The 28,000-nt window shown below is 40.6% G+C and overlaps 1 protein-coding gene across 1 annotated transcript; it reads left to right on the forward strand.

Annotated features, from left to right (window-relative positions):
• Positions 1-487: 487 nt before the first annotated feature.
• rrp12 (ribosomal RNA processing 12 homolog) lies at positions 488-27,925 on the forward strand. Its single transcript, XM_034184172.1, has 34 exons — positions 488-686; positions 7,793-8,022; positions 8,285-8,368; positions 10,027-10,103; positions 10,208-10,313; positions 11,222-11,338; positions 11,456-11,594; positions 11,697-11,824; positions 11,935-12,033; positions 12,115-12,206; positions 12,294-12,405; positions 12,814-12,914; positions 13,001-13,115; positions 14,143-14,285; positions 14,433-14,554; positions 15,299-15,363; positions 15,452-15,614; positions 15,691-15,845; positions 17,697-17,764; positions 19,085-19,178; positions 19,258-19,416; positions 19,531-19,611; positions 19,700-19,805; positions 19,885-19,992; positions 20,952-21,109; positions 21,198-21,289; positions 23,381-23,536; positions 23,619-23,791; positions 23,876-23,986; positions 24,063-24,109; positions 24,218-24,296; positions 24,373-24,440; positions 24,539-24,621; positions 27,257-27,925. Exons 1-34 carry the CDS (start codon positions 548-550, stop codon positions 27,357-27,359), a joined length of 3,873 nt encoding a protein of 1,290 aa, XP_034040063.1. The 5' UTR covers positions 488-547; the 3' UTR covers positions 27,360-27,925.
• Positions 27,926-28,000: the final 75 nt, after the last annotated feature.

A 28,000-nucleotide genomic window follows, 5' to 3' on the forward strand; every position in this document is an offset into this window, starting at 1 on the left:
AACCTTATGGATGTCAAAGTAAGATGTGTTACAGGCAATCTCAAAACCTCATGCATGTGCACACGCGCTTCCTTCTGTAGTTAGTGTGCATGATGGCGATAAAGGAAAAGATAATATTCACTATGGAATTTCCCCCCAGATAAATATGTCCTTTTCATTAAAATGAGCTGTAATTTTGCAAATTGTTAAAAACATAAACCTGCATTATAATTCTTGGATTTCAGTAGAAACTAAATTTTCTCTCTTCTGTCCTGAGAAAACTAAATGAATGAATAAATAAAAAGAGGGCAACCCAATAAATCCGGTTCGTGCAGCTTGTCCGTGATCTGACGCCATAGCCTTATTAGATGTTCAGCGGCCGCTGAATGTGCAATTCCTCTCCCAAGATGGCGAACAAAATATCGCGGAAAAGAGCTTAACGTCCGCGCTAGTGTTGTTCACCCTGCTAGCTGCACGGGTAACGTCATCAAGTATGCGACAGTCGCAGCCTAAACTTTGGACAGCGTGAGTATCTGACCTGTGCAAAAATCTATTTTCGGCCCCCAAAATGGTTAAAACCGGTAAGCTTCGATATGGACCTGGATCGAAACTTAAACGCTGGAAGAAGGGACATAGCAGCGACTCAAACCCGCAAACGAATCGTTTTCGACAGGCTGCGAAAAGTCGGTTTGTTAGCCGACCCACTGGTAAGCTACACTTGTGTATGTAGCTAATGCTGACGTTAGCTAGAGTTATCCATTTAAATAACCGGGGGGCTCGCAAAAGCTTTGGCTTTCACTCAGGTTCATAACTTTATGTGTTACTGAGTTGGTATGCACTGTTTCTCACGGTTGTCTGAGGTATTGGTATTGATTACAAAATATGCCAACTAGTTTGTGACTGAGGAATTGATCGATCGATCGATCGATCTCTGTCACAGTCTATGGATTTGTGGATCTGTATCTGGTGTCTAGTGATGGGCAAATGAAGCCCCATTCAAGACTCGAGGCTTCTCATCAAACGTTTCGATACATGTCTCCAGGCCTCACGCAGCGCTTGGTTTGCTGTACTGCCATCAAGTGGAGAAAGAAATGCACAGGATGAATTTACTCTGACGACCCCCTGGATTTGATGTTTGACCTTAAATTGTGCAAATAAATACTTGAAACAATAAATTAATAAACCAAGAATAATATTGTTCGTTAACTTAGTGAATTAAACAAATGACTGAGTGAATTAAATAAGGCCCTAGACATATTAGTTTTGAGACATATATTAATGTCATTTTTTTAAATGGGTGGTTTCAAATAATTTATAACAATGAAAGACTATTTTGGGGAGAGAGGGGCTGCTAAGTCCATAATCAACAATTTAAAACAATCCATAAAATTGCATCCCAGCTGCAGGCATTGAACCTGTCATTCACTCTCCTCCACGCGCTGGACCGGGCAAGCACCAAACGTTTCCTGCATTTTTCGAGCACTTTTCAGTGAATCGATTCGCTCAACGAAGCAGTCACGTGGTTTCAGGAAACGAGGCCTCCTTTAGCTGTAGTCACGTGGTTTGATACAGGCCTCGAAGCGGGGCTTCATTTCGCCCAACACTCCAGGAGTGCAGTTTTCCACAGTGGGGCCACTTAATAAGCTTATGTAAAGATATGGCAGTCTAGTAAAAATCCAAACAACAAGGTAGCACAGGTTCAGATTGAGGAAGATGGCCAGAAATTTAAGAACAACAAACAGATCAAAGGGAACCCAAACAAGAAGTAATGACTGAGACGACAAGGACATGATATTGAATTTATTAGACATAAAATTATGCACACATTTATTGTAAACATGGAAGGTAACCGGTCATGTCATCCCACCAACTCCGCTGCACACCTTTAAACGAGCAGGTCATCCCACATAATGTCCAAGTCATCCTACTGAGTAGCTCAACAACAAAAAGAATGTAAGGAGTATAAATCATAAAATGATGGAATTTTTGTTCCACAGAAGTTTAATAATCATTGCCTTTCCAAAATGTGCAAAACTGTGGACCAATTTAAATGTCAACAATTATTCAATATCTATATGAACAGTTACATATGCCTGGTATGATTTGACTTCATGGAGGGGTGTAGGTGTTGCTAAGCTTTGCTTCTGCCTACGTCTTTAGGCACTGTGTACATTGTTTTTTTTTTCTCTTACTGTCTTGACTACTTTGAGTTTTGTTGTTGTATACGAGTAAAATTTTGTTGCATGGGTGTCTAATAAATTCAAATTCAATTCAAATATAAAAATAAAAGGGTTAAAATGTCACTTTTGAATGTGTTTTCAATGTTTGTTTGTTTTTTAACCAACTTTTTAAAATGTCCATTCAGTGGTAAAATGCTCCCTTTTGGAAACCTAACTTTGAAACATTGTTCTGGTTATTGAGAGACCATATGGGAGCCGCATTACTCAATCCATCCATCCATGATACTTGCTTGCTCCAATTAAGGGTCATGGGGGAGAGGTGACCCTATCCCAACACTCTGGACAGCACACCAGTCTGTTGCAAGGCCACATGTAAACAAACAAACTCTTTCACAGCTGCACGCACACCTACTGTCAATATGTGGATTGTATACCTGCTATAATGGATTTGGTCATGCAGGGGATTGTGGGAAATGTGTGCCTGCTGTGGACGCACAGGCACGCTCAGGAAGTAAACAAAAGGCTCAGAATGTTGCAATTAATTGTTGTGTCCGTGGATGCTTCAGTAACCATCTTAGTATAAACATGTGAACTTCTGTGTTTTTCCTAAGAATGCAATGCTTAGAAACAAGTGGATTCACAATATTGGAAGGACTGGAAATAAGAGAAAGTTTAATAAGTTCAAGTTGACCTTAACCCACCAACTCTGCAGCAGCTACATGGTAGACACACCAACGGTTTTTCCAGTCAAACCACTTCCATCAAAACCACCAATATAGTAGTTTTGTCCACAACTTGCGGCAAAATCTTGGCCAATATTTGATGTGTAACTTTTGAAATCCCTCCTGAAATCCCTGCCGCATTTTAGTGCACAAACAACTATTTCTGTTTCTTTGTCTCTTTCTCCGGCGGTTCAGTCACATCCACTGAGAAATGTATGTGCTTGGCTCAGCACAGAGATGATGCAGTGCACACTTACTGATCTGAGTGATCTCAAAGATGCGTAGCCAAAAGTATCTCATGGAAAAGGCCAAATAATCATTTTATGAGCATTTGATATAAAAACTCTAAATACATGCAGTTTACTCCCATCACTCACAAGGTTAAAAACTCCTAAAAGTAAGTTAGTTGGAACTTATTTGGAACTTAGTTGGAACGCATGTTCTCCTTAAATTGCTGGCTGTCTGGTGTCCAAAAAATGAGGTGGGCTTCGTAGATAATTGGCAAAGCTTCTGGGGAAAACCTGGTCTTGTTAGGAGAGACGGCATCCATCCCACTTTGGATGGAGCAGCTCTCATTTCTAGAAATCTGACCAATTTTATTAAACCCTCCAAACCATGACTATCCAGGGTTGGGACCAGGAAGCAGAGTTGTAGTCTTACACACCTCTCTGCAGCTTCTCTCCCCCTGCCATCCCCCCAATACCCCATCCCTGTAGAGACGGTGCCTGCTCTCAGACCACCAACAAGCAGTAAAAATCTATTTAAGCATAAAAATTCAAAAAGAAAAAATAATATAGCACCTTCAACTGCACCACAGACTAAAACAGTTAAATGTGGTTTATTAAACATTAGGTCTCTTTCTTCTAAGTCCCTGTTAGTAAATGATATAATAATTGATCAACATATTGATTTATTCTGCCTTACAGAAACCTGGTTACAGCGGGATGAATATGTTAGTTTAAATGAGTCAACACCCCCGAGTCACACTAACTGTCAGAATGCTCGTAGCACGGGCCGAGGGGGAGGATTAGCAGCAATCTTCCACTCCAGCTTATTAATTAATCAAAAACCCAGACAGAGCTTTAATTCATTTGAAAGCTTGACTCTTAGTCTTGTCCATCCAAATTGGAAGTCCCAAAAACCAGTTTTATTTGTTGTTATCTATCGTCCACCTGGTCGTTACTGTGAGTTTCTCTGTGAATTTTCAGACCTTTTGTCTGACTTAGTGCTTAGCTCAGATAAGATAATTATAGTGGGCGATTTTAACATCCACATAGATGCTGAGAATGACAGCTTCGACACTGCATTTAATCTATTATTAGACTCAATTGGCTTCGCTCAAAATGTAAATGAGTCCACCCACCACTTTAACCATACTTTAGCTCTTGTTCTGACTTATGTTATGGAAATTGAAGACTTAACAGTATTCCCTGAAAACCCCTTTCTGTCTGATCATTTCTTAATAACATTTACATTTACTTTAATGGACTACCCAGCAGTGGGGAATAAGTTTCATTTCAGTAGAAGTCTTTCGGAAAGCGCTGTAACTAGGTTTAAGGATATGATTCCTTCTTTGTTATGTTCTCCAATGCCATATACCAACACAGTGCAGAGTAGCTACCTAAACTCTGTGAGTGAGATAGAGTATCTCGTCAATAGTTATACATCCTCATTGAGCACAACTTTGGATGCTGTAGCTCCTCTGAAAAAGAGAGCCTTAAATCAGCCTGACTCTGTGGTATAACTCACAAACATGCAGCTTAAAGCAGATAACCCGTAAGTTGGAGAGGAAATGGCGTCTCACTAATTTAGAAGATCTTCACTTAGCCTGGAAAAAGAGTCTGTTGCTCTACAAAAAAGCCCTCTGTAAAGCTAGGACATCTTACTACTCATCACTAATTGAAGAAAATAAGAGCAACCCCAGGTTTCTTTTCAGCACTGTAGCCAGGCTGACAGAGTCAGAGCTCTATTGAGCCGAGTATTCCTTTAACTTTAACTAGTAATGACTTCATGAATTTCTTTGCTAATAATATTTTAACTATTAGAGAAAAAATTACTCATAACCATCCCAAAGACATATCGTTATCTTTGGCTGCTTTCAGTAATGCTGGTATTTGGTTAGACTCTTTCTCTCCGATTGTTCTGAGTTATTTTCATTAGTTACTTCCTCCAAACCATCAACATGTCTGTTAGACCCCATTCCTACCAGGCTGCTCAAGGAAGCCCTACCATTAATTAATGCTTCGATCTTAAATATGATCAATCTATCTTTATTAGTTGGCTATGTACCACAGGCTTTTAAGGTGGCAGTAATTAAACCATTACTTAAAAAGCCATCACTTGACCCAGCTATCTTAGCTAATTATAGGCCAATCTCCAACCTTCCTTTTCTCTCAGAAATTCTTGAAAGGGTAGTTGTAACACAGCTAACTGATCATCTGCAGAGGAATGGTCTATTTGAAGAGTTTGTCAGGTTTTAGAATTCATCATAGTACAGAAACAGCATTAGTGAAGGTTACAAATGATGATCTTATGGCCTCAGACAGTGGACTCATCTCTGTGCTTGTCCTGTTAGACCTCAGTGCTGCTTTTGATACTGTTGACCATAAAATTTTATTACAGAGACTAGAGCATGCCATAGGTATTAAAGGCACTGCGCTGCGTTGGTTTGAATCATATTTATCTAATAGATTACAATTTGTTCATGTAAATGGGGAGTCTTCTTCACAGACTAAGGTTAATTATGGAGTTCCACAAGGTTCTGTGCTAGGACCAATTTTATTCACTTTATACATGCTTCCCTTAGGCAGTATTATTAGAAAGCATTGCTTAAATTTTCATTGTTACGCAGATGATACCCAGCTTTATCTATTCATGAAGCCAGAGGACACACACCAGTTAGTTAAACTGCAGGAATGTCTTACAGACATAAAGACATGGATGACGTCTAATTTCCTGTTTTTAAATTCAGGTAAAACTGAAGTTATTGTACTTGGCCCCACAATTCTTAGAAACATGGTGTCTAACCAGATCCTTACTCTGGATGGCATTACCCTGACCTCTAGTAATACTGTGAGAAATCTTGGAGTCATTTTTGATCAGGATATGTCCTTCAATGCGCATATTAAGCAAATATGTAGAACTGCTTTCTTGCATTTGCGCAATATCTCTAAAATTAGAAAGATCTTGTCTCAGAGTGATGCTGAAAAACGAATTCATGCATTTATTTCCTCTAGGCTGGACTATTGTAATTCATTATTATCAGGTTGTCCTAAAAGTTCCCTGAAAAGCCTTCAGTTAATTCAAAATGCTGCAGCTAGAGTACTGACGGGGACTAGAAGGAGAGAGCATATTTCACCCTTATTGGCCTCTCTTCATTGGCTTCCTGTTAATTCTAGAATATAATTTAAAATTCTTCTTCTTACTTATAAGGTTTTGAATAATCAGGTCCCATCTTATCTTAGGGACCTCATAGTACCATATCACCCCAATAGAGCGCTTCGCTCTCAGACTGCAGGCTTACTTGTAGTTCCTAGGGTTTGTAAGAGTAGAATGGGAGGCAGAGCCTTCAGCTTTCAGGCTCCTCTCCTGTGGAACCAGTTCCCAATTCGGATCAGGGAGACAGACACCCTGTCTACTTTTCCGATTAGGCTTAAAATTTTCCTTTTTGCTAAAGCTTATAGTTAGGGCTGGATCAGGTGACCCTGAACCATCCCTTAGTTATGCTGCTATAGACTTAGACTGCTGGGGGGTTCCCATGATGCACTGAGTGTTTCTTTCTCTTTTTGCTCTGTATGCACCACTCTGCATTTAATCATTAGTGATTGACTTCTGATCTCTTCCACAGCATGTCTTTTTCCTGGTTCTCTCCCTCAGCCCCAACCAGTCCCAGCAGAAGACTGCCCCTCCCTGAGCCTGGTTCTGGAGGTTTCTTCCTGTTAAAAGGGAGTTTTTCCTTCCCACTGTCGCCAAGTGCTTGCTCACAGGGGGTCGTTTTGACCGTTGGGGTTTTTCTGTAATTATTGTATGGCTTTTGCCTTACAATATAAAGTGCCTTGGGGCAACTGTTTGTTGTGATTTGGCGCTATATAAATAAAATTGATTTGAATTGATTTGATTTATAACTCTATCAGATCTTTTTTTTTTTCTTCTTTTTTTTGTCTTGCAAACTTGCAGTTCTGGACTTTAACCATCATTTTTAGTTCCGCAACTGTTGCTGCCTCAAATGGTGAGTTGAAAACAGCTCCATGTACATCTTCTGGGTCCAAAATTGGCTTAAAATTACCACATCTCTCTTTGCTTACATCCATGGACACTGGCATACAGAGTATCCCATGATGTACTGAGCGAGGGCTACTTCCGGACGTGCACACTGACACATGCAAACCCCTATTTAAAGTTTTTCAATTATTTCTCTTGAAATATAGAGACCATTTGATTTTTAACCATTGTCATGAAGTTAATGTTGCAGGTGCCATTGTTACACCATGCCTCTTCTTTGGCCATGTTGGATAAAATTGTCATTGATAAAAACAGTCACAAATTAATTTATTTATTTTGTCTTCAAAAATAGAGATATAAAATAAACATACACGTATGTAAAATTCATACATCATAGATAGCAATACACCAACTAGAATGGCATCAATAAAATGTTTAAAACATGTATACTGTAAGGATCACGACGAGTTAAAAGCTGCCTCACATCATGGGAGCGTGTGTTCACACTTTTGATTGGTGATGTACGTGCGTGCACCAGTGATGCTTTGTATTGTGACTTTAAAGTGTCACTGTTTAAGTAAGAGTTCATCACTTTTATTGTAGGTGCCAAACATACTGACTCTCATTCCTCTATAGGAGAGGCCACTTCGTTGTCACATTGTCCATATCTTTTTTTTCCTCTCTCTGCAGAAAAGAGCGATCTAACAGTTGATGCTCTTAAACTACACAATGAGCTGCAGGCTGGCCCACTGGAGCTCGGTGCTAGTGGCCGTAAAGATGCCTGCATGGATGTGGAGCCAGATCGGGCTGGATCAGAGAGAACCTCAGGCACCTTTCTCAGTGGTTTGTCTGACTGCTCCAACTTGACCTTTAGAAAAGTGCAGCGCTACTGGGAGTCCAATTCAGCAGCTCACAAAGAAGTAAATATGTGGAAAATGTTAGCAGTTGCTTGATTAAAATATCGCTAATGTGGCCACTTTCACACTAGCATCAGTTTATTTATTTTGGCTTGTTTGTTTTTAATCTCACATCTATTCGCTACTGATCTTTTTGTAGTGCTGGCTGCACGTTGCATTTAATTGTCCTATCTGGCAAACAACTCGGACCGTAATTGTTTAATTACAAATTCAAAAATCTGTATCATTTTCTTTTGATATAATTGGAACTTCATATGTCTGACAGATTTGTGCAGTTTTGGCAGCGGTTACTGATGTCATCCGAGCTCAGGGAGGGAAAGAGACAGAAACGGAATACTTTGCAGTTCTGGTAAGTGTGTGCTCCCCCCCATCCCCCAAATAAAGTCGCTAAACCCTCTTTCACACTTACTGCAGCAGATAACTGAAACAATCCTTCACATGGCGATACAAACACCAGATTTGGCATGAAGGTTCTTCATAAATCAATGTTTGAGAAAAAAGTGCTGGCTACGTGAAATTCCAATATGACAGCCAGGTAGGGGTCAATGAAGAATGACACAGGGTCAAAATTTAAATGGCAAGAATGGTGACAAAGGTCAGTTTCAGTTTGCACAGGAGTCAAAAGTTAAAGTTGCTCCAGTTTTGGTAGAAAGTGGTGCAAAATATTGGTTGAACTAATAGGATTAATAAATGGAATAGTTTTGACTGTGTTGAATGCTTGGTTTGCAGAGTAAATGTCAAACAATGTTGACGTCCATTGGATTTTATGGCATATGACGTATGTTACCCTGTAACATGACAACTAAGCATGACAGATGGTGCAAACTATTCCTTTTTAAACCCCTATTAACTCAACCAATAATTTGCATCACATTTTACAAACATCGGAGCAGCTTTAACTTTTGATCCCTGTACAAACTGAAACTGACCTTTGTCACCATTTTTGCTGTTCTTACCTCATAACTCCATAACATTCAATCATAGATAGTCCAAACTATACCTTTTTGGAATAGTTATGATCAGACAAATAATGTGTTACATTTTTCAGTATGATTGGAGCATTTTTAAATTTTGACTCCTGTGTAATTCTTCATTGACCCCTACCTGGCCACCATATTGGATTTTCAAGTGGCCAACACTTTTTTCTCAAACACTGATTTATGAAGAACATTCATGCCAAATCTGATGCTTGTATGACCAAGTGAACAATTCTGGCCAAAAGTCATACTTAACTACTCCACTAACTGGGCCTGCTTTGAGTTGTCATGCAGCATCATGATGACGCAAAGTTGATGCAACCTAGTGCCGAGGTGATGCAGCCTAACACCACAGTACTGTGAGGGACGCAAAGGTCGACATGAAACGGACACCAGAAATTAAACGTTTAATTTTTTTCTGCGTCGAGCACAGAATGCAGAAAGGAAGTACTTTTCTCGCAAGTTTAGTTAACTTAATGGTACTTAACGTGACTGGATGCCACACCCACACAATATAACGTTACCCGACACCAATTTATGATTTCTGCTGTGCTCCAATGTTACCAAGCTATAAATCACGCAGGGTTGTTGTCGAACTTTTTATGCCGCGTACGCAATGCAGTAAAACTACACCGCTCAAAGAGCACATGTGAACAATTCAAAGAAACAAAAAATGCTCATTGCAGGCTGACTGCAGCTCATCGCGCTCACCTCCTCAAGTTCTCATGATTGTGTCCATTAAGTCCTGCTCACAGACTGATTGCCAGAGACCGGACATGTCCTCATCCGGTATAACTCCTCATCTCCACGTCCACTCACGGATGGCACCAACGCCAACGGCTGCAGCTCCGCAGTCGCAGGAAGAATGATAAACTATAACAGAAATCGGAGCGCACACCTGCTCATTTTACAGTCTGGCTGCAGCTGAGCTGAGCTCCTCGGCACACTCACCTCCTCAAGCTTCGCTTAAGACGTTCCAAAGCACTAACATTAATCATGAATGATGTGGTGTGTCTCTATTTTTTTCTAGATGACCACCCTTGAGGTTGTGGATTCCCCAGAGTCCCAAGCAGCTGTGGCGTACCTGCTGAACCTCGTCATGAAACGGTTGGACCTTTACACATTTGTCCTCAAAAAGCAGCAGACAGGCTGTGTCAAAGACAATTACAATTGCTAAACCTTTTTTATGTACCACATGCTGTGCTTCTCAGAGTTCCTGCACCGGTACTCATCTCTAAGTTCTCAGATACTGCCAAAGCCCTGATGGATGTTATGTCCAAACAGGCCACATGTGACACCTCCCCGGCTCTTCGATGGGTGAGTAGATTCCGTCTTTAGCTCATAGCAGGGCTCTCCACAGTAATTTAGAGCATGATGGCGCTAGAGGTCAGGTTGAACACATGGTGTTGGGGCGGTCCGGAGGGATGGCTCTTTGTGAGAAGCTGCAGCATTTTGCCTTTTTCAAATACCAGTGGAGGCTATTTCCTGTAACTTTAGCTTTACATCTTATCTAAAATTACAAACTAAAAAAAAAAAAATCAAGCCGCAGTACCTTAGGAATTGGATCTTTGGTTCTGCTGTTTTCTTTCTTTCTCTGCTGTGCACACACATCGAGTGGTACATCGAGACCGTACAGAGAAGAGACCAACATTTCGCCCTCAACTCTCTTAATTATTTTGAGGGAGTTTGTCGGATTTTGGATCAAGACGTGTGCGGAGCCTGTTGCTTATAGCGGAACACAGTGCTGTTTTAACCTGGCTGTGTAAACATGCAGCTGAAACTCTCCACGAGGCTGTTTTTACAGACTGCCTGAACACGCAGCTGTAATTCTAACACTGAGACATGTCGTCCTTACTGCATCGAAGACAGACACACTAGTCTGTGTGTGTTTGGGGTGGGGTGGGGGGCAGGGTCATTTTGTGAGCTTGATCACAGATCTCCATTTATGTAGTTACTAATTTATTTACTTTCTGTTCATTTGGATTTGGTGCTATTGGGGGGGGGGGGGGGGGTATGCTCCAGTGCTGTATCATGGTAGTGAAATGCATATGATTTTTTTTTTTTTTCTTCTGGGATCCTGACATTCTTGTGTAAATATATCATGGTCAGAACCATTTTCAAGGTATGCACATATGTCAAATGATAAGTTGATGTAGTAAGTTTTATTATAGGCATTGACAAAACTACACCACAGTGACAAATTATTGTATTTCATATATCTCTAGGTCCTTTCCTGCTTGGCCACTCTTTTGAGGAAGCAGGATGTATCTGTCTGGACTTACCCATCCACTCTTCAGACCTACCACGGCCTGCTCAGCTTCACCGTGCACAGTAAACCTAAGGTCTGTTTCATCAGTCCGCAGGCATGATATGAATACTCCTCAAAGGCCACCTCGACACGACATGTGCATGATAAACTGAACGTTGACATTAAATTTCACGCTCCGTTTTCCTCTCAGGTGCGTAAAGCAGCTCAGCAAGGTGTGTGCGCCATCCTCAGAGGCAGTGACTTTTTGTTTGCAGATAAAGCTCCGTCCCATCATCCCGCAGCCTTGACTACTGCAAAGTTCTGCATCAAAGAAATGGAGCAGGCTGGAGGTAAGACGCATTGTCCAGGTGTCCTTACTGTGACAACGAGAAATGGCTCAAAATGTTCTTCAGCATGTTGTTTATCACGTTTGCTTCTTTTCCTCCCCTCAGGCAGCAAGGAGGACACCACCACACTACATGTACTGGGGCTTCTGAAGGAGGTACTCGGGTGTTTCCCTCTGGGAGCTGTCAAGTCATGTTGCGAGACTCTGCTGCGAGTGATGACTCTAAGCCATGCGGTGAGAACAAAACACTCGTAGGTGCTTCCTTCCAGACTGTCTTTGTTCTGATATTGTAATCAAATGCTCATGTATACATTTTCATGTCCTTGCCATCTTTCTATATATAGCTAGTGACAGCGAGTGCTATGCAGGCCTTCCATAGGCTATTCAGCGGGAATCCAAATGCCTCAACCCTTTCCCCAGAACTCAACGCACAGATCATAACGGTGAGCAAATGCTAACAAACTGTCCCTTTGGCCTACTGTGAGATATAGCTTGAGGTGTAATCAGCATAAGGTCATTTCCAGGCTCTGTACGACTACCTGCCCAGTGAGAACGACCTGCAGCCTCTGCTGGCCTGGTTAGCTGTCATGGAGAAAGCCCACATCCACTTGGCAAGGTAGGATATACTTTACTCATATTGGTATTGTTTTGAATCCCATTTTTCAGCAGATGGTGGACGATTAGTCTGCATGTGTTTTTCTAGTATGCAGAGTTCTCTGAGTATGGGTCACCTCCCTCGCCTCTTCTCTGCCGCCATGTCCTGTCTGCTGTCCCCTCATGCACAGGTGGTTTCTGCAGCCACAAGCACGCTTAAGGTATAATAAAGGTTTCAATGCATCATTATTATTGGGTAATAACGTGGAATATTGTTTATAGAGCCTGTGGGATAGGAAATCCTCATGATTTATGAACCCTGGCCTTTTTCAAACTGAGGTAAACGTACCCTGAGATAACGTGATGGTCTTTACTCACACTGTACCAAATCATACCATTTTGTGTATAACTTTCTTAATTTTTGCCCATTTCTCCCAATATTCCTGTTGCATAATCACATCATACATCATTAGTATTGCCGTCATGATGGCCCTACAGTCTACCGATTTGGTTTCTCCACCTCCTTTAAAACTTATTGAAAGGGTTGGCAGTAATGGTGATAAGTGTCAATTAGAAGTATGCTAAAGATACTCGGCCTTAGCACTAAGTGTTTTTTGTGTGTGTTTCAGACCGTGCTGACTGAATGTGTAGCCCCTTGCATGGATGAAATGGGCGTGATCCCTGCCACAGCCTCTGCAGGAAACCCCTCTTATGTTTGCAAAATGTTCCAGTAAGTTCCTTATCCATTTGTGCCAATCAATCTCTTTCTGATGTGTTTAAAGAGTTAAATTCTCATTATGATAACTGTGTGCACAGTATCGTAGAAGAAGGACTGTCCTACCGCTTCCATGCTTCATGGCCGTTTGTACTGCAGATTCTGGGTTGCTTCTACAGAATCGCTGGAAAGCAGGCTCATCCAGTTATGACCAAGGTGCACAGAGAAAGTTTTGATTAATAGACTGCTGTTACATTCTGAGTGTGCGTGCGCTAATATGGAGTTGGTGGGGGGTTTGTTTCCGTCACGTTTTTGATGAATTAATAGAATGTTGCATTTTTATAGCGTTCTGCAAGCTGCTTCAGAACATTGAAAAGTCCACCGTTTTCCAGCTTTCCTCCCAAACACAGCTATCATTTGTACAAAGCATGTTTCAATGAAGACATTAAATATAGTTTCACACAAGCTGTTTTATTGCTATAAAATTGTTCTGATTGCCACATCTCCAATCCAATCCACCGTTATTTATATAGCACATTTTACCAACACAAAGTCTCCAAAGTGTTGCACAAATAACACTAATTAGAAGAAGAAAAAAGAAAATGCAATTTAAAAATGCCACATATAGGAAAACAATTACAATCAATATGAAATCAAAATAAGACATGAAATGCACTAAAACAAAAAAGTCAGAGGACCACAAAAATTCTTATGCCGGATTAAAAACCAGTGAGTAAAAATAACTTTTTAAATGAGATTTAACAATATCAATAGATGGAGCTGTTTTAATGTGTGGAGGGAGAGAATTCCACAATTTGGGTCCAACCACTGAAAAGTCCTGGTCACCCCGGCTTTTAAGCTTTATTTTAACAACTCGGAGCTGGAAATGGCTCTCAGACCTCAGCGAACATGCGGAAATGTAAGGGACAATGAGGTCTGCGATGTATGCAGGGACATCTGGGACACGTTTAAGGGACTTTGTCCACCCTTCTTTGGGCAAGTTACGGACGTTTGTTGCAGTGTTATCTATAGATTCAGTCATGCCCCTGTATTTACACGGAGGGTGCATGCCCGAATTAAAAGGCGCTGCACTCCATGGAGTTCCACATGAGCGACTTGCGGCGTACTCAGTGTGGATGCGCCAAACAATGTAACAACGGTCTATTGTGTGCTGAAGTTAAATATTTTTTTGTGTTAAAAGCACGGTCATAGTCTAAATTGGTCTGTATTGTCGTCTGGACAGTCTCTGCAGGCTTTGGCAGACCTGCGCTCCACACATCAGTTCCCCTTCTGTGGTGAACTGGACTTGGCTGTAGGAGGTGCTGTAGAGAGCATGGGACCGGACATTGTGCTGAGTGCTGTGCCTCTCAATATCACAGGCTATGAGTGAGTTTACGCCAACAGACCAAACCATACACAAAGATGCAGCACCTCTGCAGATGCACACATTTCCACAGAACCCTGCTTTGTGTTGCGTTGGCTCATTTATTTTATAGAGACTAATTGACATATTTTCCTTTTGATCTTTATTAGTGATGACTTGGAGTTCCCACGCAGCTGGCTTGTACCAGTCATACGAGATAATGTAAAGAATACTCATCTTGCCTTTTTCACTTCTTATTTCCTCCCTTTGGCCAACACACTCAGACAGAGAGGTAAGTCAGTTCTGTGATCTTTGGTTTTTAAACTTTTTTTGTATTCTTCCACAGTGGATTAGAAATTGAATGATCAAGATGTGATTGAAGTATAGACTGTAAAACATTCATTCAAGTATTGTGCTCTCTGATGTTTTGGGCATAACTGTGCCATGTTCCCCCATACTGTTAGTTTTGAATGAAATCACCTCACTGAAACTAACTGGTGGTCAGCAGTTCATTGGAACGGTGTCTGTACAGTTGACATCATAATCCCTGCCTTAAAATAAACCTGTCAAATGGATAACAGAAAGTTTAAAAAGGGCCAAAAAAAAACCCCAACAAAAAATAAAACAAAACAGTTTGGTACTTTCTTCACACTTTACTGCACTGGTCGCTCGTGTTGGACTTGCACAGACTCCACTCCAGTCTCACCTGACACTTTCACATTGTTCAGTACCTTTTGATTACTTGCCTTTTTATGCTCTTCGTACCCCCCCCCCCCTTTAAATTGACTTCTTTTATATTGTCTTTAGGACACGATGCTGAGTGACCTGCGTGCTTCTTTCTCATCAAATGCATTTCGTTAAGTTTAACCTCTGTGTTAACATGCGTACTTATTGTGACTGCTTTTAAAAAATGGCTTAATGGTTCAGGCGATATTATTGTTAAACCTTTTGAATTAAAGCTGACGGTTTTCTGAAGCATACTCATTGGCTTTTATGCCTCTTGTGTTAATTGATTACTTTTGTTTTTGTGTCTTAGCTGAAGAGTTGGAGCAGGCAGGTCAGAAGCTGGAGGCTAAAGTATATCAAACCTTACAGCTTCAGGTGCGTTACTGTTGGTTTTGCTTGTTTAGCTTTTACTCAAGATCAGGCAAAGAATCTTTGTGAATGAGAAAATTATTGGCTTTTTCAGATTTGGACCATGCTCCCTGGTTTCTGTACGTGTCCTGTGGACTTGTTGACGTCCTTCAAAGGTATTGCTCGCACACTTGGCATGGCCATTAATGAACAGCCAGACCTGAGGCTCACAGTTTGTCAAGCACTCCGCACCATCATCAGCAAGAGCTGCTGCACCGGTACGTAAATATTATGTTAGTGCGGCTGTTCTGCCTAGAATTTAGCCTTTTAAGGTTATTTGTGTGTTGTCTGTAGAGGAAGAAAAGGCTGAAGTGGGCCGTTTCTCGAAGAACTTCCTGCCCATCCTCTTCAATGTTTACAGTCAGCAGCCTTCAGATGGAGAGACTGCCACCTACAGGATGGCTGTTCTAGACACGATCAAGGTCTACCTGACTGTTACTGAAATGCAGGTGAGTTATACAGTTCATGCCTCACTATGGCTGTGCACTGTTTAAAAAAGAACAAACAAGGATGGTATGACTATCACTTGTGTAAAAAGCCAGAAAAAAAAGATGAGAAAGGGCTGTAATGTAAACGAATCTTGGGTTGATTATTGAATACTATGTGCAATGCTGGATAGCAGCATGTCCAACATGTACGCATACGATGCATCCGGAAAGTATTGACAGCGCTTTAATTATTCCACATTTTATGTTACAGCCTGACTAAAAATGGAGTAAATAATGACACATGGGAAAATTTTATTATTATTTTTTTTAATTTTTGCAAATTTATTAAAAATAAAAAACTAAGAAATCACAGTTACATAAGTATTCACACCCTTTGCTCAATACTGTGTTGATGCACCTTTGGCAGCATTTACAGCCTCAAGTCTTCTTTAATATGATGCCACAAGCTTGGTGCACCTATCTTTGTGTAGTTTTGCCCATTCCTCTTTGCAGCACCTCTGAAGCTCCACCAGGTTGGATGGGGAGCGTTGGTGCATAGCTATTTTCAGATCTCTCCAGAGATGTTCAATCGGATTCAGGTCTGGGCTCTGGCTGGGCCACTCGAGGACATTCACAGAGTTGTCCTGAAGCCACTCCTTTGATATCTTGGCTGTGGGCTTAGGGTCATTGTCCTGCTGACAGATGAACTGTCACCCCAGTCTGAGGTCAAGAGCGCTCTGGAGCAGGTTTTCATCCAGGATGTCTCTGAACATTGCTGCATTCATCTTTCCCTCAATCCTGACTAGTCTCCCAATTTCAGCTGCTGAAATACATCCCCACAGCATGATGCTGCCACCACCATGCTTCACTGTGCCTGGTTTCCTCCAAACATGTCACCTGACACTTATGCCAACAAGTTAAATTTTTGTCTCATCAGACCAGAGAATTTTGCATCTTATGGTTTGAGAATGCTTCAGGTGCCTTTTGGCAAACTCCAGGTGGGCTGCCAAGTGCCTTTTACTAAGGAGTGGCTTCCCTCTGGCCACTCTCTCCACAGAGGAACGCTGGAGCTGTGACAGAGTGACATCAGATTCTTGGTCACCTTCCTGACTAAGGCCCTTCTCCCCCATTTGCTCAGTTTAGACAGGCGTCCAGCTCTAGGAAGAATCCTGATGGATCTGAACTTCTTCCATTTCTGGATGATGGAGGCCACTGTGCTCATTGGGACCTTCAAAGCAGCAGAAATGTTTCTGTACCCTTCCCCAGATTTGTGCCTCGACATAATCCTGTCTTGGAGGTCCACAGACAATTCCTTTGACTTCATTCTTGGTTTGTGCTCTGACATGTACTGTCAACTGTGGGACCTTATATGTAGACAGGTGTGTGCCTTTTCAAATCAGGTGCAATCACCTGAATTTACCTTAGGTGGACTCAGTTAGGCTGTGGAAACATCTCAAGGATCATCAGTGGAAACAGGGTGCACCTAAGTTCAATTTTGAACTTCATGGCAAAGGCTGTGAAAACTTATGTACGTGTGATTTCTTAGTTGTTGTTGGTTTTCTTTTTTAAATTTTTAACCAATTTGCAAAAATCTCAACACCATTTTTTCACATTGTCATATGTAATTATGGGGTATTGCGTGTAGAATTGTGAGGGAGGGGAAAGGAATTTAATCCATTTTGGAATAATGCTGTAGCATAGCAAAATGTGGAAAAAAGTGAAGTGCTGTGAATACTTTTTTGATGCACTGTAGGTATTCTGAATCATGGAATTATGCCTTGCTTCATACAGAGGTTAATATTACACTTTATTATCTCACTAAAAGCTTGTCTTTTCTGGGTTTGTATATATTTTCCTAACAATTATTCTCAGATGACCTGTACGTTTCTACAAAAAGCCACAGAGAGATTGAGCAGCACGGAGAGCACTGAGTTCACACGGTATGACATGTTTTGAATTGTGGATTCTCTTAATGATTGACTTATGTAGTGCTTCTGCTGATAATTGTATACATTTATTGAAGGTTTCTATTTTTTCCCAAGTTTACAAGATTTTTTTTTTTTCCCCTATAAAGCATAACAACAGTAAAATTTTAAAGTAACTTAATAGCATCCTGTGCAGAGAAGGAAGCAGCACTCCCTCTGTGCTCTTGAGGTTTTTTGTGCCATTTACATTCTTGGTCTGGCTGCATGTGCATGTTTAATGCATGAAATGGTTATGTGTGCATGTTTACTACATGTGAATCCTGATCTGTGAAACTATCCCTCCCCCTGTTTATAAAGAGGCAAAAGAGACAGCAGTAATTCACATACTATGTCTGGCTTTTATGGTTTTTGCCACATAGAGACCATTAGAGTTGTTAAGGCTCCAACTGCCGTTCTTCTGGTGAGTGCAAAGGAGTGATAGGGAGCAATGACATTTGAGGTGGAGTTGCTGAGAAGGGGAACTTTATTTACATTCTTAAATGTAGAGCTAATGTGACTTCCAGTGGCAGAAAAATAATTTGTAGCTCTTATAAAAAAAAAAAAAAAAAACTACCTTCATTCATTTATTTAATTCATTTTCTGCCACATATCTGTGTATAGGCTATGGTGGCAATAGACCAAGTGGCTCATCCCACACTTCCCTGTCCTTGACATAATCTTATAACTCTTCCTGGTGGATTCCGAGAGATTCCCAAACCAGGTGGGAAATATAATCCCTCCGGCCTGTCCTGGGTTTTCCACAGAGCCTTCTCCCAGTTGTTTGTGCCTGGAAGACCTCCCTAAGTACATGACCAGGGGGCATCTTCACCAGATGCCCGAATCACCTTACTTGCTCTTTTCACTGTGAGGAAGCTGCTCAGTCTCTCCTGGGCTGTCAAGCTTCTAACCCTGTCCCAGAGATTAAGCCCAGATCCTGGGTGGAGGAATCTCATTTCCAGCCCCTGCATCCACAAACTTGTTCTTGTGTCGGGCAAAAAGCAAATTATATTAATTTTATATAGACAAAAGTTACAGCTTTTAATACTTTATTTTGTCTGTTCAGTAGATCATAACCCAAAATTATGAATACTTAAAAAAAAAACATATCTGAAATCCTGGAACCAGGCAAAAAAATTTATTCTTCTGTTGAGAAATTCCTTCAAATGATTGCAGATTATCAGGTTTTTAAAATCAATCATTTCATCTTTAGTCTTGTATGTTTTAAATTTTAATAATTGTTGCTTTTACTCTTGTTTGACTGTTATTATTTCCACACTTTTCATGTCTGACTCTCAGACTGTCGATGATGGACTTAGTGGTTGCCATGGGACCTTTTGTTGATGTCGTTACGATGAATAACACCTATGAGCTGCTTCAGCCGTTTTTGGAGGTACGAGGAATCACATTGCTCCAGTGACATCCTTTTTTATTGAAACGTGTTAAAGTTTGTGTGTCTGTTTTGTTGTCAGATTGAAGAGCCTGGCATGCAGAAGAAGGCTTACCGTGTGCTGGAGGAGATGTGCGGTGGAGAGCGAGATGAGTGTCGCTCATTTGTTATGACTAATCTAGAAAGTCTCAAAGTTGTCCTGCTTAGTACTCTGAAACAGGTGTCTTCACCTGCAAAGAGAGTGAGTCTGACGTGTGGGACAGAAATGGAATAAATTCAGCGTAAAGTAAGTTGGTCTGTTGAGTTTGACATTGACGTCTGGCTGTATCTTCCTGGTTGTTTTAATTTTTCTCAGCCTCGACTGAAGTGTCTGATCCATATTGTGAAAAGGCTGGATGTGGAACACAAAGATTTTATCACCGCCCTGCTGCCAGAGGTTAGTTCATGTGTTTGCACACTAATGTGCAGAAACACACACAGTACAAATGCTTGTGGTTTTAAGGTGGACCTTCTTCCTCCTTCAGGTGATTGTTTGTACTAAGGAGGTGTCTGTGGGAGCTCGAAAGAATGCCTACAATCTGCTGGTGGAAATAGGAAATGCATTTGTCCGCTTTTGTGGTAAAAAGCATGGTAATGAATGTTTTTTGTGGAGGGATGTTTCTCATACTGTAGATTTCAAAGTCTGACCTGAGGATTGTCTCTGCTCTAGATGCCATGGAGCAGTATTTGGTGTTGGTGTACGCTGGGCTCACAGGGTCCGTCACCATGATCACCTGTACTGTGCTGGCGCTGACTCGACTGGTATTTGAGTATAAAGGTACGCACACGAGCTTTACTGGTGTTCCATCTGTATTCTTAAATGATTAAATTGACCCAAACCAAGGAGGTTCTGTCAGCAGCATATCTTAAAAGGATGTGAATGAATTTCATTGAACTTGGGTAAAGACTGAGAGGTGATTAAGTTTTAATACCGATTTTGATCAAGAGGTGGCTCCTGTGTTTGTTTGAAGCTTATTCCTTTGATGCTGATCCTGTCTTTAATCGCTGTTCCTGATTCCTTTAATCTTATGAAGGTGATTGATTATTAGTTCAGTAATTGATATTAAAATTTCATGATCAAACACAATTATAAAATCACAGGAATCAGACAAACTGCAATGAAAAAGTTGGTGAGGATAAGCGTTCACACATCAGTGATCGTGATCTTTGTTTAGGATCTAAGGTCATGATCAAAGCTGTGTGATTGGGATCAAAGGCCAGCAGTCACATTTAATGTAATGTAAGGTCAGGGTCTGGATCACAGGTCATCATTCAGACACAGAGTTGAGTGATCGTGTTTAAAGCTTGGTGATTAGGGTCAATACTCAGAAATCAGCATCACAGGTCAGCACTCAAAAATACAGGCTTAGGTTTCCCGTGTGTCTTCTGTCAAACTACAGCTGAAACTTTACATCTTATTATTTTTAAATTTATATCTGTCTCCATCTTGAAGCTGTATAACTGGTTGTGCAACAGACAAATGCTGCACTATACACAGTTAATTCAATTACATCCACAGACTATAATTAGCTGTCTTGGTCACGTCCCACACTAGTTCCCTTGCACGCTTACTTAGTTTTTGGGACCATCCTACTCCAAACAGATTTACCATACTGTTTGTATTTCTTAATGTTTGATCTTGTAAATACCATTTGACATATTCACTGACTTGGAGTGCCCTTTTATTGGATTCCATTCTTGATTTTTTTTTTTTCTCTCTCTCTCCTCGATTCTAAGACTCCATAGAGTTGGCCACCATGGAACAACTCCTGCAAAATATTTGTCTGCTCCTGACATCTCGTACCAGGGAGATAGTAAAAGCAGCTCTGGGGTTCATCAAGGTCATCCTTTTCATCGTGGATCCCAAGACACTGGCCTCACATGTGACTGTCATGGTAGGAGAACCACGTCATTGACGCTCCTGATGTCGTAGATGCTGATTCCATCACTTAACATGAGTTTCACTTTGGGTCTTGTCTTCAGATGGAGGGCATTGGGAACATCAAAGATGATGTCAGGAGGCACTTTAGAACCAAACTGAAGAATATTTTCACAAAGTTGATAAGAAAGTTTGGGTAAGAGCTGATGAAAACTTTAATGATAAATTTGAAAGCATTGTGATGTATAATAGTGCATACCAAGTCTTCAACTTCAACATAAAACATTCAGTTGTTCTCTAAGCAACTGAGGAAGAATGTCATGAGGTAGATTAATTTACTTACAGTTCAGTAAATCACTTCTTATTCAAGAAGGTTTTGGTTAGAATACTTCTAAGTATTGACACCAGTATTAATGCACCTGTATGCACAGTACTATGCATACGTCTTTATTGCAGGACAGTTGTCTTATAATGCTTTACAGCCAGTAAATTTGCAAATCCCACTGACTGCTTAATTTTCACTCTGCTTATGTCACTGTCTGGATACTTGACACCTGGAGAGAGGACCAGCCTCTAGTTTTTGCCGTGGATTAAAACATACTCAGCAATCACTGTTGATCACTTGACACTACCAAAAACCTAGGTTTTTTGTTGTTGTAGTTTTTTGGTGTCATCCCCAGCCACACATTCTATCCATTCTTTAACTCAGGTTTTATGTTTCCATTCTTTGTAACTTTCTTATCATATTTTGCCCATTTACCATGCATCATGTATTTATTTGCGGTTGCTAGTTTAATGTGTTTAGTTTTGTGTCGTTTGTGGAGGTGAGTGCTCGTGTGTGTGTGGCTGCTAGTTAACTAAACCTGGATGGTGTAGTTCTCTTGGCCTATTAAAGACATAAAAATGGCACGTGCCAAGGCTTTTTATTTATTTATTTTTATTTCTTTCCCTGTTAACATAATTCTTTTTAATGCAGCCATTATCAGATTTCAGTGTGAACTTCACTGTCTTGAACTGACCTGCATGTGCAAAAAAACAAACAAAAGAAAACAAGAAATAAATCAGCAGTGTGTGTGTTATAATACACACACTAGGCATGGGCCGGTATGAGATTTGGACGGTATGATAACCATGGGCAAAAATACAGCGGTTTCACTGTATTATGTATAGCTTTAAAATGTGCTTTAACATTATGGCTATTTGCATATGAAGCGTGTGTGATTCAGGTGCACTAATTGACCCGATGTCTACCTCCACGAGCACTATACCACTGATAACTTTAGAGAAAATATCAAAATGATAGTCTCTCTTTTAGACATGTAGCATCTGCCCCGTGGGAAACATGACTTACTTGCTTAGGGAGAAACGTGGCTGGAATACGGTCTAGAACTCCGGATGCTCAATACTTGGCCCAGCTTCACCAACAAAGTGCTTGGAATTGATGTATTTGTCCTTCTTGACATGTTTGTGGGAGAAATTTGGTCGACCACAAGCATGACTCGAGTCCACCACTTGTACTTCTCAGTGATTTCAAAGATGGGATAAAGTTTACTCCTTCCATTAGTCCTTTGCAGGTATCTTGAATCACTGCGAGTCTGACACAGGCCATGGCTACGGTGCTTTGTTGCTACTGTTTTTGGCTTGAAGGACTATTCTGCAGAAAATAAAATGAAAAAGCCGACTTGGTCCTTTTAGACGGAGGGAAAGTTCAGTGCAGGCTTCGCCTCCTTCAGCCACAGAGGTACGGTATATAACTTCTTCAGGGTTGTCCTAGTGTCTTGGTGGCTTTCCTCACTCTTCACCTTCTTGTACAGTCACTCAGTTTTTGAGAACTACCTACTCCACACAGATTTACCATAGAGTGCTATACTGTTTGTATTTCTTCATAATTCATGTAAATAATGTCCAAGACATAGTCAGTGTCTTGGGAATATTCACGTATCCATCCCCTGACTTGTCCGAAGAAAACTGTATATAAAAGTGATGGTTTACATGTGCTATACTAAAGGGGGCACTTACTTATTCACACCATCATTTTGGCTTTTAGATTTTTAATTAATTTGTATCAAACTGTAGAGATTTACTTTCACTGTGAGTTTAAAGAGCATGATTTTGGAAATTCTAATATACAAGGCCTGAATTTTTGTTTTGTTTTTGACACTTTTTCACAGCACTGTAAGTGTAAACGCAGCATTAAAAAAAAAACAAAACCTGATTTCATGTGACTTGTGCTGTTCACACAGTCATGAAAAAAGCTGATTTGAGTCACATATGTCACACATTCCAGTTTTGAGCTGGTGAAGAGCATGCTGCCTACAGAACACCACAAGGTTCTTATAAACATCCGTAAAGCTGAGGCCCGCAGTAAGAGACGGAAACAGGCTGCGGAGCAGCACGATGAATCTGAAAGTGAAGACGAGGTGCCAAAAGCAAAGAATGAAAGGTAGTTCACTGTTCCCAGCAGGCCTTTACCCCCCATAATTCCTATTTTCTCCCTAAAAACATCTCTGTCCTCTGTGTTGTAGCATTGAAGACATCCTCGCTGAGTCAGACAGCGAGTTATCAGACAGTGAAGGAAAAACGCAGGATGTTCAGAAGAAGGCGGGCAAACAGCAGAAAGGACGGGCCTGGCTTAAAGAAGGAGCAGAAGATGATCCTCTCAATTTCTTGGACGCTAAGGTTTCCCAGAGGGTTCTGGGTAATGACAGCTCTTGTGTTTGCTACATGTAAAGCTTGCCGCTTACTCTCCAGAAACCAAATATTATGATATTTTGTTTTTTAGCCACTAACCCAGAGCGGAAAAAAAACACCAAAGTCGAACATGGCTTCAAGGTGACGTCAGACGGGCGGCTCATCATCAAGGAAGAGGAAGAGGAGGTTAATAAAAACAAAGGTGGGATGAATTTTGGGGTTCTTGTGGTTGTCTTTTACACGGTCATGTGACTGAACAGTGACCAATCACTCCACAGATGACGGCGAGATGAAAGATATTCTTGAAGAGGTTGGAGCAAAGAGTGTGAGTACTTCAGGTTTACATCCAGGAATAAATTGTCACTTTTTTTGTGTTTTAAAGCCATTTGTACAGCAGGATCACCTATCAGCTACTTTTTAAAATGTACTACAGAAAAAGTCCAGGAAGAGGAAGTTTCGAGATGACAACTTTGACGAGGACAAGGACATAGAGCCCGAGTTAAAATATAAAGGTAAGATGGGTACAAACGTCTTTTCTCACCAGCAAATTTGGTAATACTTCTGCCAACATGTTGTTTTTCTTCCTAGCTGGCGGTTCAGGAATCCACAGACCATTAGGACGCAGTCGAGAGACTGGAGCCGACTACAAGTCAAAGGTAAGTTAGACACTGCAGGAGGTCAGAGAACAGAGAGGTGGTGCTGGTTGAAAACTGTTCCAGTATCTCTTCATTATCATTCTGACTTTTTTCCTCAGAAAGGAAAAGGAGATATAAAGAAAAAAGGGAAGTTGGACCCGTATGCCTACATCCCTCTGAAGAAGTCTCATCTGAATCGCAGGTTTGAAATGCTTTTCAGCAGCAGTTATAACTACCGTTTGATGTCTGACCTGCTGTAAGGTCAGATTCTAGTCCTGGTCAAAATGTTTAACACCCCAGATTTTTACGGTACATCAGTCAAAATATGTGAAGAAATGCATGAGAGAGAACCAGTTTGTGTTATCAGAACATTTAATAACATGTCCAAATGGTGACAAAAAATGGTTTCATGTAGTAATAACCTGTACCTTGGACAGTTATTGGCAACCAGAAACTTGAAATCGCTTCCTAAAACCAAATAAAAACAAAACTCTTGTGCTTAATTGTCAGTGTTCATACAGTATTGTTCAGAATAACAGTAGTGCTATGTGACTAAAAAGATTAATCCAGGTTTTGAGTATATTTCTTATTGTTACATGGGAAACAAGGTACCAGTAGATTCAGTAGATTCTCACAAATCCAACAAGACCAAGCATTCATGATATGCACACTCTTAAGGTTATGAAATTGGGCTATTAGTAAAAAAAAGTAGAAAAGTGGGTGTTCACAATAATAGTAGTGTGGCATTCAGTCAGTGAGTTTGTCAATTTTGTGGAACAAACAGGTGTGAATCAGGTGTCCCCTATTTAAGGATGAAGCCAGCACCTGTTGAACATGCTTTTCTCTTTGAAAGCCTGAGGAAAATGGGACGTCCAAGACATTGTTCAGAAGAACAGCGTAGTTTGATTAAAAAGTTGATTGGAGAGGAGAAAACTTATACGCAGGTGCAAAAAATTATAGGGTGTTCATCTACAATGATCTCCAATGCTTTAAAATGGACAAAAAAAAAAAAGACGCGTGGAAGAAAACAGAAAACAACCATCAGAATGGCAAAGGCTCACCCAGTGATCAGCTCCAGGATGATCAGACAGTCTGGAGTTACCTGTAAGTGCTGTGACAGTTAGAAGATGCCTGTGTGAAGCTAATTTATTTGCAAGAATCCCCCGCAAAGTCCCTCTGTTAAATAAAAGACGTGCAGAAGAGGTTACTATTTGCCAAAGAACACATCAGCTGGCCTAAAGAGAAATGGAGGAATATTTTGTGGACTGATGAGAGTAAAATTGTTGTTTTTGGGTCCAAGGGCCGCAGACAGTTTGTGAGACGACCCCCAAACTCTGAATTCAAGCCACAGTGAAGACAGTGACGCATAGTGGTGCAAGCATCATGATATGGGCATGTTTCTCCTACTATGGTGTTGGGCCTATATATCGCATACCAGGTATCATGGATCAGTTTGGATATGTCAAAATACTTGAAGAGGTCATGTTGCCTTATGCTGAAGAGGACATGCCCTTGAAATGGGTGTTTCAACAAGACAATGACCCCAAGCACACTAGTAAACAAGCAAAATCATGGTTCCAAACCAACAAAATTAATGCCTCGCAGATGTGAAGAAATGAAAAACTGTGGTTATACAACTAAATACTAGTTTAGTGATTCACAGGATTGCTAAAAAAAAGCAGTTTGAACATAATAGTTTTGAGTTTGTAGCATCAACAGCAGATGCTACTATTATTGTGAACACCCCTTTTCTACTTTTTTTTTTTTTTACTAATAGCCCAATTTCTTGTTGGATTTGTGAGAATCTACTGAATCTACTGGTACCTTGTAACCCATGTAACAATAAGAAATATACACACAATATGGATTAATCTTTTTAGGCACATAGCACTACTATTATTCTGAACACTTCTATATGACCCAAAATTCCTGAAGTCAGTTTTTCAAATGTTTTTAATGTTATTGAGAAGTCTCACAATCACAAAACTGTTGTGGCGCATCCAAGATGTAGCATGAGTAAGAAACTCAAATAGAGAAGTCTGTGAAGGTTGGTGTGGGTTGAGGGGAATGCAAGACATCTAAAGAATTCCAGGCTGATGTGGAGCAACATGGAGCGGTTTCAGGCTGCAGCGTATGGCGCACACTAAACCAAGTAGGGCTGAAGGATGATTAAAATGAAGGTAAACTTAATGTTGGCAAAACTTTATAGATGAGCCGCAGGTGTCCTGAGATACGGTTTTATGGACAGATATGAGTAAGACCCAGGTGGATCTGTTTGGGAATGCACTGTACAGAGCAAAATGTTTCTCAGTGTCAGAACTCGTGGTTTGAGGTCTTTGGTTTTTCAGCAGGACAAACCCCAGAGTGCTCAACCAAAGTGCACAGAAGTCTTTAGAAAGGAAGGACTGTTTTAAACAGGCCCCTTGGAAACCTTTGGAAAAATGAAATCTGCTTTTAGAAAAATGGACTTGTGGAAACCGAAAAGTTTGAACACACGGCAGTGGAAGGGTGAGAGAAACGACCAGCAGACAAGTTGAAATGTTGAGAGGCTTTCATTGTCCCCAAAGATTCTGCAACCAAATATTGAACAGTTGAACGGTGGGAATAACTGTCCCCGTGCATTTTGTTTTTATTTTTGTCTGTCTCCGTTTTCCTTGTTCAGTAACCTTCCATATTTTTATATACTCTGATTACACAGACTGATTTGCATTTATTTCTGACAATATTCTGAATTATGTACTTGAAATTCAGGGTTGTCAATTTTGATCAAAGCTGTGCTTGAGATTTAAAAAAAAAAGTAGAGAACTGACCTTTTGTACATGTGTGCATGTTTCTAGGAAGCGTGCCAAGCTGCAGGGCCAGTTCAAGGGCATGGTGAGAGGAGTCCAAAAGGGGGCGCTATCAGGAAAGACACTGCAGAAGAGAAAGCAGAAGTCCTGAAGGGCATCATTTATGGACTTGTTTTTGGATGCTCTTTGTGTGCGCTTGCGTGTGTCAGAGAGATGCATACTGCACCTTAGTCATGAGTGATTTTTTTTTTTTTTCCCTGCTTTGATGAATGGAGCTATTTGAAAACAAAGATTTCCCCTACACATCTGAAACATCCATGTTGATGTCACATGACTATACGTGATCTGTGCGATGGTAAACCTGCCAGACTTGCTGTCATGCAAATCCTAATAACTGATTAAATGGTAAATCATTTGGCTGTAAAATAAAGTATGCAGTATTTATCAAAATTACAAATGGTCTAAATGCATATTTTTCTTGTCATTTTTATTGTAAATTCATATTTCTGAAAAAGAACATTTTTCACTGTGAAAGTTAAATGATCTTTGCAGACAATTAAAAACTATGAAAAATGATTTGCTGCAACACTGACCATTTGCGATTACTTTCCTGTATGTTTTCCAGCTGAATGTTGTTTGAGTGCATTCATTTGTTTTTTCCACCTTGGAATCACAAGGAGATTTAGATGTGGTCTTTGACTTGGTCATTATTGAAATGTGGAGTTTAACATTAAAAAACAAAACTGAATGATCATGCATTTGGTCACTTTTATTTTTTTCATCAGTTTTGAC

The sequence above is a fragment of the Thalassophryne amazonica genome, chromosome 13 (assembly GCF_902500255.1).
Source record: "Thalassophryne amazonica chromosome 13, fThaAma1.1, whole genome shotgun sequence".
NCBI classification, from domain to species: domain Eukaryota; kingdom Metazoa; phylum Chordata; class Actinopteri; order Batrachoidiformes; family Batrachoididae; genus Thalassophryne; species Thalassophryne amazonica.